General features: G+C 34.5%; 1 protein-coding gene across 2 annotated transcripts; it reads left to right on the forward strand.

Moving 5' to 3' along the window:
• Positions 1-19: 19 nt before the first annotated feature.
• Positions 20-16,120, forward strand: LOC136797502 (mediator of RNA polymerase II transcription subunit 7-like). Of its 2 annotated transcripts, XM_067054080.1 has the most exons (7): positions 20-253; positions 12,516-12,591; positions 13,055-13,149; positions 13,636-13,713; positions 14,657-14,730; positions 15,243-15,480; positions 15,748-16,120. In XM_067054080.1, the coding sequence occupies exons 1-6, from the start codon at positions 74-76 to the stop codon at positions 15,463-15,465; spliced, it is 726 nt and encodes a 241-aa protein (XP_066910181.1). In that variant the 5' UTR covers positions 20-73; the 3' UTR covers positions 15,466-15,480; positions 15,748-16,120. The 2 variants fall into 2 exon arrangements, with proteins under 2 accessions (XP_066910181.1, XP_066910180.1); XM_067054079.1 differs by having other exon boundaries at positions 15,243-16,120.
• The last annotated feature ends 2,230 nt before the right edge of the window (positions 16,121-18,350 follow it).

Genomic DNA, 18,350 nt, shown 5'->3' on the forward strand with positions numbered 1-18,350 from the left:
TGGCAAGCGTTAGGGTAAAGAAATGCACGCATCTTGTGACTTAAAGAACAACTTCAGGTAAGGCGAAACAAACATGGCGACCGCAAATGGTAATGCTGCTGCTGCAGGGGCTGAAGATGCTCAACTATCATTTCCACTACCACCAACATTTTATTTCAAACAATATACAAACGAAAATATGAAAGCTGGAACTGTTCCGAAGCCACCTCCAGTGATAGATGGTGAATATTCAATGTTTGGACACACACAAAAGGTAAAGAATTTTGAATTTTTTTTTCGCAATTTTTTGACTTTTTTGTGTCCAGAGGATCTCAATCGAACGGAATCGACGATCGAACCAGTCGAACCAAATCGAACGCAATTGACCGATTGAAATTCGATTGTCGAACGCAATCGAATCTCAATCGAACGTCAAAATTCTGGGTATAATATACGATTGGTTCGATTGTTGTTCGACTGGTTCGATCGTCGATTCCGTGAACAATCCGGGGTCAATGAATCGACGATCGAACACAATCGAACACAATAGACCTTTTTTCAAAGAGGCCACCCTGTTGAACAGTTAGTCACACTAGGAAATCTAGCTTTCAGAAAAAACATCAGTCAAATCTACAGGATACATTTCAACAACAAGGATGAGAGTTACGGACACGATCAATAATATGAGACCAATTTTGGCCTACTTGTGGACATTGATACCATGTGTTAAACTTTTATCAATTATTTGAACATAGTGAATGTTGACAAATATCAGTGGATATGTTATCTTCAAAAATTGATAAATATTTAACACTGTTGAGGTCCTGTGTCACAACGATCAAATCAAGACAACTTATTAACACCTAAAGTGATGACAAAAAAATGATAAAAAATTAACAAGGTCTTTTTTTTGGAAATGATAAAAAATAGTCTAAAACTTTAATTTGACCTTGAAATTGAAAATCCTTTGGACAGACCAAAAATATGATAATTTTTTATCAAATTTGACAGGTTTCAGGCTCAAAAACAATGAAATGATAATTTTTTAACAGATTGAAGTTCAAAACTTGGTAATTTTTAACATAAATTTGTGGGAAACTGCCAAAATTTGGGTCGTTTATTTTTAACTCTTTGTTTTGATACATATCTCTTTAAACTATACGCAGAACTACAATTTTGAATAACTTGAACAAAAATAGATAAAAACTTAACCAAAACTAGTATGTACTTGTAAATATTACACTAATTAAGTAGTGTGTTAAAATGTTATCAAAATTGACATAAATGGTTAAAAAATGACCAATTGTTTGCATATTAACAAAATCTTGAGTATCAATGGAGCGAAATCAGAAAAAGATAGAATTCAAATGATAAAATGTTAACAGACCATAGAAGATAATATTTTAAACAATATACTTTCTGTTATAGTTTTTTTAGTCTTTGCCACTTAAAGATACTCAATTAAGACTTTCAAAATGCTCAAGAAGCTGATCTACAACCTAATTAAAAACACCCTAGAATAAATCAAACACTAATATTAACAAAAATACTGATAAAATATTAACAAAATACTAAACAGAACTAACGTGAAACACTATAACAGGGTTTTATCCAAATCTAGAGTACTTACGAATTACATATTTTCATATTCTATTATCCTGAAACGTTGCATCCGCATATCTTTAACTTGTCAGATTTAAAGATTGGTTATCTGAAAGTACATTTCTGCAATTTAGTTTCAGTAATTTTCACTAGTTTTGGAACCCTGATTTGAAACCTAAAAATTGCTTATATTTTTTCCTTGCTAAGATTAAGTTCAATTTTTGCCAAAATTGTTAAAAATTTATCATTTTTGTGTCCAAAATACATGCAACAATTGTTATTTCTATCTGATAAATTCACTTTCTCATGAAATTGTCTAAAATCTAACTTGCTCGGTTCCAAGGGCAGCAAACCATTTTCGTAATTTTCTGAGTGTACCAGTGTTACAAATTTATCAATATTTTGTTAACGCTTTTGTAAATATTTAATATATGGCTAAATTAAACATAGTAATAAATTATTTTTCATTTTGGGGGATTTCAGACTGTTTAGACTTTCATTGAATTGATAAAAAGTTAACAATGTTAATTTTTTATCATATCTTTGTCAAAAATGAAGTTTTTAGTTTTTCGAAAAAAAATATTTAAAGAACGTAGTAATATCTAACTTCTGCTAAATTTTCAACCCATGACAATTAAAATTCAGAAACTTATTAACAAAACAAATTTTTGGACAATTTTATGATGTCCACAATGGTGTCTCATATTATTGATCGTGTCCTTACCTGAATCAAGTTCGCAAGACAATAATAATTAAAACTAAAAGTTGGAAACAAAATAAAACGTGCAGCAGCCAAAATCAACCAACGAAAATTTGTCATTCAATTCCCGAGACAGCGCTTCGATTTTTAAGGCCTTGTTTATACGCTAAAGTAAAACAATTACATTTTTCAATTAACCAACAACGAGCAATTATTTTATTTTTTAACGATATATTTCGATCTATTGATCATCTTCAGGTCTAAAATTCAATAAAAACAAGATTATAAAAATCTCCGATAAAAATGTATATGTTCACATATCTACAGTAAAAACAACCATACTTACAGAAAAAAGTGAGAAATGAAAATGCTACTGCAAAAAAAAATATAATATGTAATAAAATTGTTGCTACTAAGGAAAATCCCATGTGACAACAAACAATAAAAGAATAAAAAACTACAATTAAAACTTGACTACTAATGTACGGCTTCTATACTCGTCTTTTGTGTTCAGTTGAGGCTTTAATTGATTAATAAAAAGTGCCTCTAGTGTCATTAAATGGCTTGCCGAACGAGAACTACCTTTCAAAATGGCTACGTCATCCATTGTTAATGAGTGCTGGCATGACGTCATGTGAATGGTAACGGGTGCGTTTTTCCTACCGTGCTCCTTAATTCGGGTGATAAGATGTCGCCGTGTTTGGCCGACATAGCACGAATTACATCGTGGACAGGTAATTTTATAAACTACACCACTTTTTAAGGATTTTTCCACGGAGGACTTCAATGATGGTAGCACTGTTTTTAACTTTTTCAAAGTAAATATGACACGACAAGGGGCTTTCAACTTTCCAAGGTTATATTTCAATTCCTCAGATAATTTTCCCCTGTATTCAACAAAAAACATTTTCGGCTCATCTTCTTCATCTTCATTTTCTTCCACCACAGGAGGTTCTTCTTTTTCAAACTATTTGTTTAAAGTATCTCGTATGATAGAATCAACTAGCGGTTCGGGATATTGATTTCTGTTAAGGATTACTTTAGCACGCTCTAAACCCTCATGGAATGTTTTGTAAGAGCTACATGCTCTGAAAATACGATGAATCATTCCAATAACAACAGATTTTTTATACTTTAATGGAGCAAGAGCGTGAAAATTCATTAGTAAACCAGTATCTGTGTCTTTTGTATACCAAGACGACTCTAACTTATTCTCTGAGCGGGTAATCTTCATATCAAGAAATGGGATTGTACAGCAGTTTGTTTCCCTTTCTACGGTAAACTTCAGCGACGGATGTAGCGAATTTATCTCTTCAAGTTTCTGGTCGATAGCGTTCTTATTTATATCTCGTAGTATATTGTCCATATATCGAGTGTAAAGTACCGCATCGTTACTTATTGCTGCGTCGAAGGTACTCATCCAAGCGTTGGCTAACATTGGGGCTGGTGGACTACCCATTGCTAACCCATCAATTTGTCTGAATAGACCATCATTTGTTGACATTATAACATTCTTGCTACAAACATTTAGCAGTTTTGTAAACGTGTTCTTATTAATAGGTGGTTTTTTTAGCGTACCGTCGTAGAGCAAGTTTGCGCAAACTTCAATGGCTTCGTCGACTGGAACATTTGTATATAATGAGACAACATCAAAACTGACCATCTCTTTGTTATCTTCCAGGACAATATCAGCTAACTGGTCAGCAATTTCTTTTGTAGATGAGTTGATTTTGCATTCTGGAACAGCAGATAACCAGTCAGCTATTTGTTTTGCAATGTTGAAGTAGGGTGATCCTGGCATAGATAATACTGGTCGAATTGGTATACCGTTCTTATGTATTTTTGCCAGTCCGTATAATCGTGGAGGTTGACTTCCTATCGGCTTTAGTTTTAGAAAGAGAGCGTCACTAATTTCATTATCTCTTTTAAGTTTTTCGAGCAACTTACATATCTTTTCCTCTTCCTTTAAAACCGGGTTTTTGGCGTTCTTTCGTGTCGATATAACCTTTTCAAATTGGGGCAAAACTCAATATGTCCATTATTTTCTGGTCGTAAGTGGTGATCTTCATCAAACAAATACCTACTCCTTTATCAAAAGGAACCGCCAACAGTTTATTTTCTTTCAGGTAACGTTTTGTAAGGGGTAAGTTACGGGTTGTATGTTGTTTCTTGCATTTCTTTATATAAGCCAGTGTTTTTATGTTGATGTCAGTAATGATGGCGTCTTCAACGTTCTTTTCTTTGCAATGGTTTATCAAACCATCGAGTTCAGCAAGAATATCGTTTTGATCAAATCTGTCCAAAATTGAATTCTTAGGACCGAGACAATTATGCACATGTAAATGGGTCATTGTTTGAGGTCCGGCAAAATTTCCGGGAGATAGCCTATCCGGCAGTGCGGGGATCTAGGTGGGTTCCGCCTCCCCCGTAGATCTTTTTCTTGGGAAGTTGATCTTCAAATTAGTTTTCAAGGTTGGCTTGGCTCAAATTTTTTCATCTATGGCACAAATTTTAAGCAATTTCTCAAAGTTTTTGAAAATGCTTATTTCATTAAAAAGCGCCGGGTTATTTTTTCATGAATCCCTTTAGAAGTTTTGCGGCGCATTTTTTTGCTTGAGAGTCAAGTAAACGATATAGCGCTTTCGCAGCATTTATCTTTGATACGCATTTTGGCGGGACGCTAGTGTGGCTAACTGTTGAATAATTATGTAGTCCAGCAGAAAAACAATGATAAAACCATACATAATTATTACAATATGCATGATACAGTAATTATGCATGGCTCTTCATTGTTTTTATGGCCGGACTACCGTGAGATTGGGTAACTTGCATCAGTGGAGGCTAACATGCATAGCCCTCAAATGAAAGACCTAGCTGGTCATTAAAATACAAAGTTAAGTCAAAACAAAAATGGTAGACTAGAGATGCGAGAGGAGCTGCGTAGTTGTATTTTAATGACCAGCCAGGTCTTTCATTTGAGGGCTATGCATGTTAGCCTCCACTGATGCAAGTTACCCAATCTCACGGTACATAATTATTCAACAGGACGTCCTCTTTGAAAAAAGGTCTGTCGAACATCAATCGAACGCAATCGAATATCAATCGAATCTGAAAATTGCGGTAATATTCGATTGAGATTCGATTGCGTTCGACAATCGAATTTCAATCGGTCAATTGCGTTCGATTTGGTTTGACTGGTTCGATCGTCGATTCCGTTCGATTGAGATCGTCTGGTTGTGTCCATCCATATGCTGATCATGGATGGTATATTAGAGTCCCCTGACCAGTTGGCAACTGAAACTGTTTAACTCAATTTTTCAACTTATATTTAACTTTTTTGAAAATCCTTTTTTACCAATGTTTTAGTCAGAGAGTCTGCCGTAAGTATCTTCGCTTCTTGATATACTGATGGCGCTCTATTTTTTCCACCATCAGATTATCAAAGGCAAAAAATAGTTGAGCTCCAGACCCTGGACTACCAATGTTTAGACTTTTACAGTAACACACTCTTACAGTCGAGGATTATGCCCTAAATAAGAGATATACTCTATTTAAGAGAAGGTCTCTTAAGTAGGAGATTTCTTTCTCTTAACTAGGAGACTTTCCTTTCTTCGTTAATTTTTGGCCTTCTCATCATTTTGCGCAAGTTTTGAACTTCATAGATCGACTCGTTTTTTTCTCCTTTCTAGCAAAATTTGGTTGAGTTCTGCTTTTGTTTTGTGGACCTAGGATGGTTAGGGTCTATCAATCTAAAGGCCGATCTACATCATGAGAATTTTGTGAAAAGTAATAATATAGATCGGGCCATATTTAAGAAACGCGTTTAAGCGCGGTCAAAACGCAGGTCAAACAGAAAGTGAGTCGCTCTTGTCTCTCCTAAATAAGGGGGGTTTGAGAAAAAACGCGTTTTGAAGGTTGAGGGTGTTTCTTCATTATTTTAAAAATTACGTCAACACATGCAAATGAGGCTATTTATGGTTTTTCGAAGTTTGAAAAAGAATGAAAAGGTATTTTATTTTGGTTTTTGGGTCATTGGAATCACGGAAACGTGATCTTTCACGTGATCTTATTTTCATATTGCGCAAATAGTCTGCTCTGAAGTAAATTTGTGAAACGTAAAGAATTCTCCTAGTTTAGGTAGCGTTCTCTTAAATAAGAGACTGAAAATCTCCTAAATAAGGTAATCCTCTAACTTGGGTATTCTCTTATTTAGGGCATAATCCTCGACTGTCTTAGCGTTTGCTTTGATTTTTGTTTGAGACGATCTTCTTATAAATAGAATAAAAAACTTTCGAAGCGAGCAGTACTAAGTGCTCAGTAGAGTTCCCAGCCCAGTTGGCCACCAGTCTAGTTTGCGACCGAATGTTTTTGAACCCAGAAAGGTCATTCCAGGAAATTTTGCCGGACCTCAACAAACACTGAACCCATTTACATGTGCGGAATTGTTTTTACTTTAACGTATAAACAAGGCCTTAAAAATCGAAGCGCTATCTCAGAAATTGAATGACAAACTTTGGTTGGTTGATTTTGGCTGCTGCACGTTTTATTTTGTTTCAAACTTTCAAGTTTTAATTAATTGTCTTGCTAACTTGATTCAGGTAACTCGCATCCTTGTTGTTTCAAATACATTACAGGAACATTTGGTGAGTTCCTGTACGCAGCCGCAATCAAAGAAATCATAACCACACTCATAAAAAAATTGTGTTTGTGTCTTTTTTTACCGTTTTTTGCCTACATGATAAAGCAAACATAGTAAGTATAAGCAGACTGTGCCTTAAATTGGCTGTAAAAAATTATGCGTCGCTAGAAATTTCTTCAACTTTCAACAATGATAGAACACACCTATTTAAAAAAAATTAACCAGCGCATTTTTCATCTTTCTAGGGGCCGTCGACAAACGATTTTCCTTTTTTTTAACGACTTCTGGCCGTAAGGGGTGGGAGGGGGTCACTGCAATGCCGATAAAAAAGTTTAAAAAAAATGGAAAGTCTCACTTACAAATTTCATCAGTCCAAAAAGTAGAAACATGTGAAGAAAAGCTAAGACAAAAAAAACCACACGACATTAACACCTTATTCCCAATCACCAATTAATGCTTCGACGAGAAAAATGACTGAGGAAAGTCGTTTGTCAACGGCCCCCTACTTCTTCATCTTCCATGAAGCTCTCAAAGTCAAATAGAATTAAGCACATAAGATATTCTTATAATTGTGAAATGTCATTCGCGATTTTGCTACGGTGGAGTGCATGACGTAACTCGCGCGGCAACAAACTCGCCTTCTGTTGGCTGGTCATATTGGGCGTTTTGGCGTTACCACCCTCGAAGCAGTGGGCGCCTTCGTCATTCCGCAACTCTGTCCACCATTTTAAATGAGTTAACAATAGATCCAAAAGGGTGCCCTCATCAAGAAAGATCATTTGCTTTGGTCTCCGGCTTTGGGAAGTAGTAATGTTTTCGATTGTTTTCAATGGAAAATGGTAAGAAACTTAAGTTTACAAGTGTCATTCAGTTTTTGCTGGCTGATAGAATGGTAGGATCCTGTATGGTTTCCCTAACTGCCTAACTTTCCCTAACATCTGGCTGATGTTTTTTTTCTGAAAGCTTGATTTCCTAGTGTGGCTAACTATCAGTGGAGGCTAACATGCATAGCCCTCAAATGAAGGACCTGTCTGGTCCTTAATAAAATACAAAGTTAAATCAAAACAAAAATGGTAGAGTACCGGCTGTGAGAGAAGCTGCGTAGTTCATATGTTTTGAAATTTTGCTGCTTAGATTGGTCAGTCATTTAAGGGCTATGCATGTTAGCCTCCACTGATGCAAGATACCCGATCTCACGGTAGTACCCTCCCGGCGCTCCGGAAACTTCCGGAGTTTTCCCAAGCAGCTTTTTAAAAAACACTATTTTTCTCTCCGGAAAGTTCCGGAGCAAGTGATTTTTAACACGTTCTAAAAACCTGTTTTTTTTTAACATGGTCAGTTAGGGAAACCATCCAGGATCCTGCCATTCTATAAGCCAGCAAAAACTAAATGCCACTTGTAAAGTTAAGTTTCTTACTATTTTCCATCAAAAACAACCAAAAACATTGCTACTTCCTGGAGACCAAAACAAATTATCTTCCAAGATTATGGCGCCCTTTTGGATCTATTGTTATGGCCATCTAAAATGGTGGAAAGAGTTGGGGAAAGACAGGGGCAACCGCTAGCTAGCTAACGCCCAATATGATCTTCCAACATAAAGCGAGTTAGTTACCGCGCGAGTTACGTCATACACTCCACCGCAGCGCACAACGAACGGTGTTTTAGTGAATATCAATAATTATAAGAATATCTTATGTGCTTAAATTCAGTAAACTTTGAGTGCTTAATTGAATATTAAGAAGATAAGAAGATAAAAAATGCGCTGGCTAATTTTAATTGTAACAGTTGGGTCAATCATTGCTGAAAGTTTGAAAAAAAATTTCCGACGCAAAAAAAAACTTCAGCCAATTAAAGGCACAGTGTGCTTATATTTACTATGTTTGCTACATTGTCTAGGCTAAAAAAAGTGCGAAAAGACACGAACGTCATTTTTTAATGAGTGTTGTTATGATTTTTTAGATCGCGGTCGCGTACAGGAACTCGCCAAATGTTCCTAACTGATGGTTACAAAAAATATTGATATGATGGCCCAGCCATTAATGAAATTGAATTTGTCACATGGTCGAAATATCGAAAAAATATAAAAACATGAGGTTTCACTTCCATGCGAATGCACAGTTAGTTTTCACATGATTAGCACAGCGAGCGCTATCGTAATTATATCGCGGATATCTTCTCCGGAAAGTTCCAGAGTTCCGATAACATGTGGCATGTCACAATAACTTTCATTGATAGCGCACCCTTTTTAAAGGGGATCTAAGGTCAGAAAATTCATGTACCTCATTTTTTTACATAGGAAAGCTCTGATAGAAACAAAAATATTGAAAAAAGAACGAACTTAAAATCTTTTAAATTCATTAAGTTATTGATACTTGAATTTTCCGTTTCTTTGAGAAAAAGAGGATTTTGTGACGTCATGGTTGCGCTTTAGTTTCATAAATCAGTCGTTGAACAGGCACATTTTTAGAAACAGCGCCTTGTAATGGCTTCAAAAAAAGCTGCTTTTGTTGGATAAAAAAGATATCTTTGTAATCGCACTTTAAAGAACAAACTTTTTGATAGGTATTCCAAAGTATCCCATCCATCCTGCCGAATTTTAGATGCAATGAATAAATCATAATAAAGCCTTATAGAAATTTCTACGATTGCCCCTCCTGGATTCACTAAAATTTGGTAAAAACAGCCTTTTTAGTGGGAAAATAGTTGAAAAAGTACCCTTCTTGACCACTAACGGACACTGTCCTACCTTTTTAGAATATTGACTGAAACAATTAATTAAAACTTTGAAACAAAAGAAAATGACTGATTGCCCCGCAGGGGCTTTTGTTGCTTCACGTAGCGGACTTGCTCGCCAGAAAAATATTCATGTTGTTTCTTCAGATTTTTTTCGTGATATTTTTTTAACTTTCGTGCATTTTACACAGAGCACTTGTGAAAGCGAGAAATCGAAAGTCCCGTTTGCACTGCCAGTCTACGCAGCTTTAAAGGTTTCACAAACAACAAACAGATCACAAGATTTTTGCTTGGTTAATATCAAACCTTATACGATTGTCAGAAATGGATGACATCTTCAATGTACAATGACAGTGTGTTTTACACACACAGTCTGACAGTGTCTGGACAGTTTTATACGCTGCTCTACCGAAACCCTACTGAACCCAGTACCCTATATGGATATTGCATGCGCCGAAAGTAATTTTTCAAAGAGTAATCCTTGCGCCAAAACGTGCCAAAAACTGGTACCAACATTGAGTTTCTTACAGAAGGTTTAGTGAGTGAGACATGCCAATGAGAATATACTATGACTAACATGAACTGATTAATTCTCGTGGACATTTGAAGCACAGTGTTACAGCAAAATAATGGTTGAGCATGGGGAGCAGCGAGCAGAAAAATGTAAACAGAAGCGGAACAAAAGCCAAAAAAACGATGGATTATGGAGTATTTGATGCTATATTGTGAATAATTTTTTACGCCAATATTGAAGTTTTAGCAAACTTTGAAAATGATGTTTATGCCACTGTGCCAGAACGGTACTTCGATGCGATGTGTATGTACCCCGAAGATTTTCAGCCCTAGTTACCTGAATTCCAGACTGGGACAAAACATTTCAAGCTTCTAAGAAAAGCTTATTATTACACACGCTATTGGAGTAATTTCAATTTGAATTGTTTTGTCACATATTATGAACAGACTCGAACACTCTCTCTACTATTACCACCACTGTACACTGTACCGTGTTGATGTTAAACGTAGGAGCGTACTTTGCTCAAATCAAAACTGAACAAACTTTTTGACTTTTTAGAACCAGACGTCCAATAAAATACAAACACAATGTTGTACCCACCTGTGAAGTGAAAAGTTTTTAACCATGTTGACGGTGGTTACAACGGGACACGGTGTCTGAAATACCAGTCATTTCGTTGAAGAATCTCCGCTTTCTTGCTTGCCAGGGAAGTGGAAGTGGATTACAGCGGTAGAAAAAAATTGTGTACAGTGGCGGATTAGATGATGTTTTAATATTTTCATGGTGACCAATTTTTGCTGAAGGCCCCTTTTCAGATTTTCTTAGGATTTTATTTTATGGTCTTTTGTAAATAAGAACAAAGGCTGTGAAATCCGGCAAATTTAATCCCTGAAAATTAATACCTTTATTAAAATTATCTGATTCAACTGCCAATTTTGAGAGCAACTATCAAATTTATATCTTTAGTAACCATGAAGAAATTTTATTCAAGCTAACTGAAAACTTTTTGCAGAAACACGTATAAAAACATTGTTAAAGTTTTTCAGATAATTTTCAGTAACCTTTGATACAAATAGATTATATCTACAGTATGCCACCAGTCCAAAGTTACTTACTTTTTAAATTTCAAATCAAATGAATGAAATTGTATTCAATTTCATTTTGGAATTCACCTTTAATCTGCATTATGTATTCTTTATGGGAGGGAAGCACTTTCAGTTTCACAGTACACATTCTTATGTTTGGGTTTTCAAAAGATTTTTATCTGGCGATTGAAGAAAATCAACTTTGATATCATTCTAGGTCCTAACATGTTGCGAAATCTGTACAGTAATGGTTTTAATTCAGGTCACTTTGCATCAAAAAGTGTAGATTTAACATGTTTTTTTTTTGGATTAACACTATCGTTATGTATGGATCTTATTGAGGAAATTTTAACCGCATCGGCTCGTGTTTCTTAACTTTAAACAGCTCTAGTAACATTGAGCACTTTCTATGAAGACTCATTTCACCAATTTATAGTCTGATTATGATTCCCTTGCTCTCTTCATGGCTAAGTTCCTCTGGGCTAATATCTGCTATCAGCGGGGCATTCATAGCGACAGCTACTTGCTAGTTGTTAAACTAGTGAAGATCTTGGTGGTAGTAGCAAATTTGCTTTATATTTATATTCAAATAGAAGTGGCTTTCTGTAAGTTGCTCCATCGGAAAGTATTTTTAAATTTAAACCAATGAGATTGCCGCATATGATTAAATTTTTAGAATAAGGGGAATTGGAATTATTACAGAGGAAATGGGCAGAATTCCTTTTGTTATCGTGTAATTCTTTGTCAATTGAAATTATTGATTGTTGTCAGATCAAGCGATAGAGAATTTAATAACATTCTCAGAAATTTATACTTTAATACTACTACTACTACTACAACATTTAATACCGAAATATTCGTGGATTGAAATGCATTGATAAAAGAGTCAAACGTGTGGTTTAGAAGGTATCCGCACACCTTAATTTATAATTAAAGAATTGATTTGAATAATGAGTTTGTTCTAAATCGTCTTTTCTGAAAAATTCATTTAGATTTTTTTTTGACTTCAAATACATCAAATGGAAACAAATTTGGGTTGATGATGATATCACAAAGTTTTGCATTTACTGCTGACCAGTTTACTGAAAAGAGCAAATTAAAATTGATCAAATAAAGATTTCAATTCTGTTTTGATTTATCAAAGGCCAAAAAGAATATCTTTTACGTTTGACTTTTAATAAAGCCATTGCTGAAGGTATGTTTGTTGATCCTTCTAGGCATTGAGGTTTTCGCCAAATTCAAAATTGTGAATTTCTCTTTTAGACTGATGATGAGATAATTCAACCTCTGGAAAGCCAAGGGCTGAAACGACTTTATGCAGTCAAATCAAAAAAGTTTGGTATGATACTTTTTAAAAATAAATTTGTATTTAGGCGAAAATAAAAAAAATGTAGTGTTTCCGGAATGCGGGTGAAAGAAAAAAGCTCTCATGGCCGGCCGGAAAATTTTTTACTTTGCTATTTTTGATAACTTAAAGATCGATGAAATAGAACTTTAAAGATAACTTTTATGTACAAACAAACAATATGAAGTAAGCCCTGAATACTAATGTATCAACTACTAACAAAGTCTGCGGCTGGGTCAGAAAATTATTCCTTTTCACCAGGCTGGTTTCTGGAAACACATTTTTTTATTTTTGCCTGTGTTTATATATTTTTTATAGGTTTTTTATTTTATATATTTTGTTTATAGGTTCTTGAAGAATTATCTATCTTTTTCTTCTGTACAAGAAGTTTGTGGAACTAAATTAAAATGCTATGATGCTTAGTCAAAAGATTTCTTTTATACTTTCTTTACTTCAGATCATATTGTTGAGATGAAAAAGTTGAACCACTCAATCTTGGTCAATTATATGGAATTGTTGGATATCATGATAGATGCTCCTGGCTCAGAAGAGGTATTAGCGAGTTTATGTATGTGTGTTTTTCAGCGACGGAGACGGTAAGGTTCTAATTTGACTAGATCATGACCAACTGAGGGCGACGGTAAATCAGCACTTTTACCGTCCTCGATTTTGCTTTATTCGAGCTACTCCATCTCATGTCCAGTTTTTTTCATTTTCCAGTGGGTAAGAGACTTATTTTAGTTTGTCCACTGTCACTTTAATGATTTGTTCAATTTTTTTGTGCAAAATTTTGCCATTTTTCAGGGGGTATCCACATATTTGCAAAACATGTTGACTTGAAAAGGTTTGTCTACCCCCCCCCCCTTCCCTGTATGGAACTTTAATGGAATGGCACATTATTGAAATGTTTCCATAAATTTGATCGAAAGCACAGCACAAGTTGAAGAAAAAGTCATCAACTTCTCAAGTTTGAATTTGAATATATTCACCTCAGTTACATTAACTGTATTTATATGACACTTTCCACTTGCCTTTTAGAGAGTTAAGAAAATCGAAGAAATAAAATTGATGTTTATCAACCTTCATCACCTCATCAATGAATTCCGACCTCATCAAGTACATATAACTTTCGTCTGCTTTCTTCTTTTACACGACTGTCTTATTGTGGTCGGGTAGCTCAGTCGGTAGAACAATCGCCTTACAATCCAAGGGTTGTGGGTTTGATCTCACAGGCTGTCAGCCCTGGTGGAAGTTCTTCCCACAGTGGGGGTGAAAAGTTCTATCGAAATCCTAATAGGGATGGAATCTCTAATATATTCTCAGGTCAAAAAATGCATTGGTGATGCCTTTGGAGTGGATTTCTTTGGACCTACCTGGAGGTCCTATAAATTAACCTGTGTTCGTCCGTCCATCCGTTTGTCCGTTCGTCTGTTACCAACTTTTCTCAGGATTGAATCATAGGAATTTTGTGATTTTTGGTACGAAGGTGCAAAATGGTGATTACCCAAATGTGACAGAGCCCGATTTTTGATAAAGAAATTTGCCCCAAAATAGGGTTTTTTGGACTTGAAAAATAGTTTCATTAGTTTTTCCTAATGATTTGTACAAAGACGTAGAATTACAATGTGCTAAATATGAAAAAACTGATTTTTTGAAAAAAAAAATTTTAAATTTTAAATTATTCAGTTTTTGTTTCTATATTCCCTTTATTAAACTTTCATTATTCGTTTTATAAACAGGTAGGTTCGTAAAAGTTTCGCTTGTTTACTTTGAATTTTAAATGGCGATGAAAACAAAGTCGATTTTCCAGTGGGGCTGAAATCGTAGGGCATTTTCTCACCGGGGACAAGTATTTGGTCAATTTTCCAGTGGGTAGCGGGTCCCACCATTGTGTTATAATCAGTTATTTTTAAAACTGTTTCTAGAAAACTGAGGCACTTCAAGGAAATCCAGGATTTTTATTGGCCTGTTCTTACCATTATAACCTCTTGAAAATTCTCTCGTATTATTATATCTTTTATTTGGTTATTTTCTATTGATATATTTATATCATCATTAGGCGCGTGAAACACTGAGGATCATGCTTCACAGACAGAAGTTACAACGAGTTGAAACAACTGAACGACTCAGAGAGTAATTCAATACATTTTGTCTTCATTTTTTCTTGTGTTGGCAGAATCTACAAAAATCAATATGTAGCAAATCATATCTTGTCTTGCTTAACAGACAAAAAGTTGTATTGAATTTGTTGCGTCTGTCTACGACTGTTGTTTCTTGGTCACTCTTTCTTCGGACTACCATGATAGATGGCAGATTTTTAGCAAGAGCTAATTTCAATTCTTTTTTGCAAAATTTTTGCCATTTTCTCTTTCTGACTGGAAAAATAAATCGTACTCTAGATACTCTATATTTGATAAAATTATTATTTTCATGACTATTTCCATATGGTTTCAGGCTCATTTTCAAAATTAAATCCACGAAAAAAAAATTAAATTGCTGAATCCCGAGTACAACTTTTCTTCGAGCTCGCGAAATTAAATCTCGCAAATATTAGATATTAAAATCTGATCAAAAGTAATCCGAATCAAAATGGGCGATTGCAGTCGATCATTACTTTAATTTCCCTAATTTTCTTTTTATTTCAGAAATATTGAGAAAGCACGAACTATACTCAAAAATAGCTTAACAAACCTAAACACCCCTTCAGCACCTTCGACCAGTGGTAACACTTCCAAAGAACAACAAGAGGTGTCCGAAACTAAACCTAATCTTTCGGACAACAAGAAAGTTATTTCAACTGAGCACCAAGACACACTAGCAAGTCTCCAACATAAAATCATGGCTGATATTTTGGATGGAATACCATGATATTTGGGGTGTCAGGTATTCCCTTATTTTCGTTTCATTCATTGATTATGTGAATATGATATGTTTTATATATAAAATCTATCACATTTGGGTTAGCTTTGAAGTGTCCCTTAAAATCGGGAGGTATTGGTCCAACCATCAAAGGCGTGGTACGATACTGTAGGTGGAAAGCCGTGGATTGGGGTGATGGATTTAAATTGCATATGAAATGAAATAGTATATGAGTCAAATGGTTTATTAAGGGCTCAGATATATTAATAAAATATGGATATCATTTTAAAGATGGGCAATAATGGACATAATGATCAAATATAAATGGAAAATTGGCTCAATGTCGAGAGGAGAAAATTGACACAAGAGAAGCTTTAAAAGGAATTTAAATTCAAAATCTTGTTGCGAGAACAGTGCATATTATTTCAGAAGCAAACAAACCCAAAATGGTCAGCTTTTGAATGAAAATGACCTTTGCAGTTTTTATTCTGGACAATGAAAGCGAGTTGATGCGTGAAGACTTCAGATTATATGTATTTTTATACGATAGCCATAACCAATACTGAACTCGTTTAAAACATTTCAAAACTTTCACAGATAAAAACACATAAATATTGAGATATTTGCATTATATCATAATGAAAATAATGTGAACCTCTGATGATATTATCCTCCTCGATTACTTGACTCATAATTCACGGAAAATAGGACGACTACACGTTTTTTTATAAGAACAAACTATAAGATCATAAGGCTTCGATGGTCAAAATGTTAGGAACAAGTTAAGAACATTTTAAGGCTTTAAAGACTCTAGAATGGCCAATTTCTTTTCCAAAATGGACAAAAAATGCTCACAAGATGGTGAGATTAAGAACATTTTAGGCTTAAAGGTCAAAAAGTTAAGAACATCCTAAGGCTTCACAAATTTTGGATGCCCTTATAAAAAAACGTGTAACAGTTATAAGAACATAAGTCTTCAAAGGCCAAAATAACAAGGAAAAGCTAAGCATTTTAAGGTTTTAAAAACTCTGAAAGTTAAGAACATCCGAAGGCTTCAAAATGTTGAATGTACTTAGAAAAAATATGTATTATGGAAACTAGGCTGATATAAGTTTAACGCGGAAAAACATTATTTTTTTCTATTGTTTATCAATAAGATTGATTAGTCTTCAATGTTTTTACGCATATATACGGTATTCTAGAAATATTCATAAGAATTCAAATCGTGTGGATAAAAAGAATATTCTTTTATTTTCAATCAGTCACGTACTCTCGAATGTTAACTCCATTAAAAAAATAAAGAATTATTTAATGAATGTGAAGCAGAGGGGTATTAGTCAGATTGAGGATAACAAGTGAAAAGAGGATCAGAAAATTAATTTCTGGTTTAACTTTTATCATCTACATGTTTTTTATAATAAGAACATTCAAAATTGTTGAAGCCTTTCTATGTTAATTTAACTTTTTGAGTTTGTTCTTAAAATGTTCTTAATTTCACCATTTTATGAGTGTTTCTGTGCAATTTCCTAAGAATTTGGATGTTTTAGAGTCCATGAAGCTTTAAAATGTCCTTAAACTGGTCTTAACATTTTGGCCACCGAAGCCTTATGTTCTTATATAGTTTGTTCTTATAAAAAGACTTGTAAATGAAAAGCTTTGCCTCTCACGTTGTAATGAATTTTCCACTTTTATATAATCTTATCTTTAATATAAATACACGAAAGAAGGGAAGATAATGAAGACAAAGTCAAAACAAAAAAATTTTGTTCGTGTGTCTTATCTTTGAAATTCATCATTTATTTCAGTTTTAGTTCTCTGCTTTTCGATATCAGGAGGTCGTCATCAATATGTAATTTCCATTTGCCAGTTGACCTCTACACTTTGCTTTTATTAAAGGGTTTTTTAAAGAACTTCAAATAGTTAAGAGATCTTCAGATGTTCTTACCTTAGTGAGTTATGTCTGCCTAAGCCTAGAAAATGTTCCTCTAAAAATATTTTAATGATCAGTATTTCCTTATTATATGGTTTTCCTAGAAATTGCATTTTTTATGTTCGCAAAGACCAGTTTGACATTTAATGTCATTATACTTTTTAGCCTTGGAAGCGCTTGATGATATTCTTATACACTTTGTTCTTAGAGAAAAAACTGTGTATTTCATATTGTGATATCTTTGAATTCTCTCATATGAGCTTCACATGAGCACAGACATCGTTTCCCCTTCCCACATAGATGTATAAGGAAAAGTCTCTCTTGATTGTCTACGAATTCACAATTTTTTCAGTTTCGATTGGTATGTTGTTGGCCCCTTCCCACATAGATGTGCAGGGGAAAGTCTGTCTCACATAGAATTTCTTTGGATTCCTGGTTTAGCCTAGCATGGAGTGCAGCCATTTCACATAGCGACGTTGGTCTACCGTGTTATTATAAGAATTTTATGAACGTTAGATGGACCTTTTTTGGATGCTATGTTCAAGGTCAGGCGCCTGGTTTTGCTAACCATAAAGTGTAGTAGACAAAGTTATAAAAAAGTTTTATTTGTGGGTAAAAAATGTGTTTTGATAATTTTATGTTTCTTGAAGATCGAATTAGAGAGGGTCAACAATACATCATTTAGACTAGTAAACCACGGCGTTGTATTTTGCTGCAGCTTACGCTTGCAATGGACTCGCTATGTTCACTTTTCAAACCACTCTCCCGCGGTAATTCCTATTTTTATAAGAACTCTTTTTAAACACTCTTCCTGTGTTTCTATGTCCAAGGAAAGACAGACGCTTGCTAATCTACATATCATTCGGTTCTAGGGATATACAGTATTGGGCTTAATAAAATTCGTTGATGTTTTTATACACATAAACAATTTTGTAGTTTCTCAATCATTCATTTCCTTATGCGT

This window comes from Clytia hemisphaerica, unplaced genomic scaffold (genome assembly GCF_902728285.1).
Source record: "Clytia hemisphaerica strain Z4C2 unplaced genomic scaffold, Clytia hemisphaerica genome assembly, whole genome shotgun sequence".
Taxonomy (NCBI): domain Eukaryota; kingdom Metazoa; phylum Cnidaria; class Hydrozoa; order Leptothecata; family Clytiidae; genus Clytia; species Clytia hemisphaerica.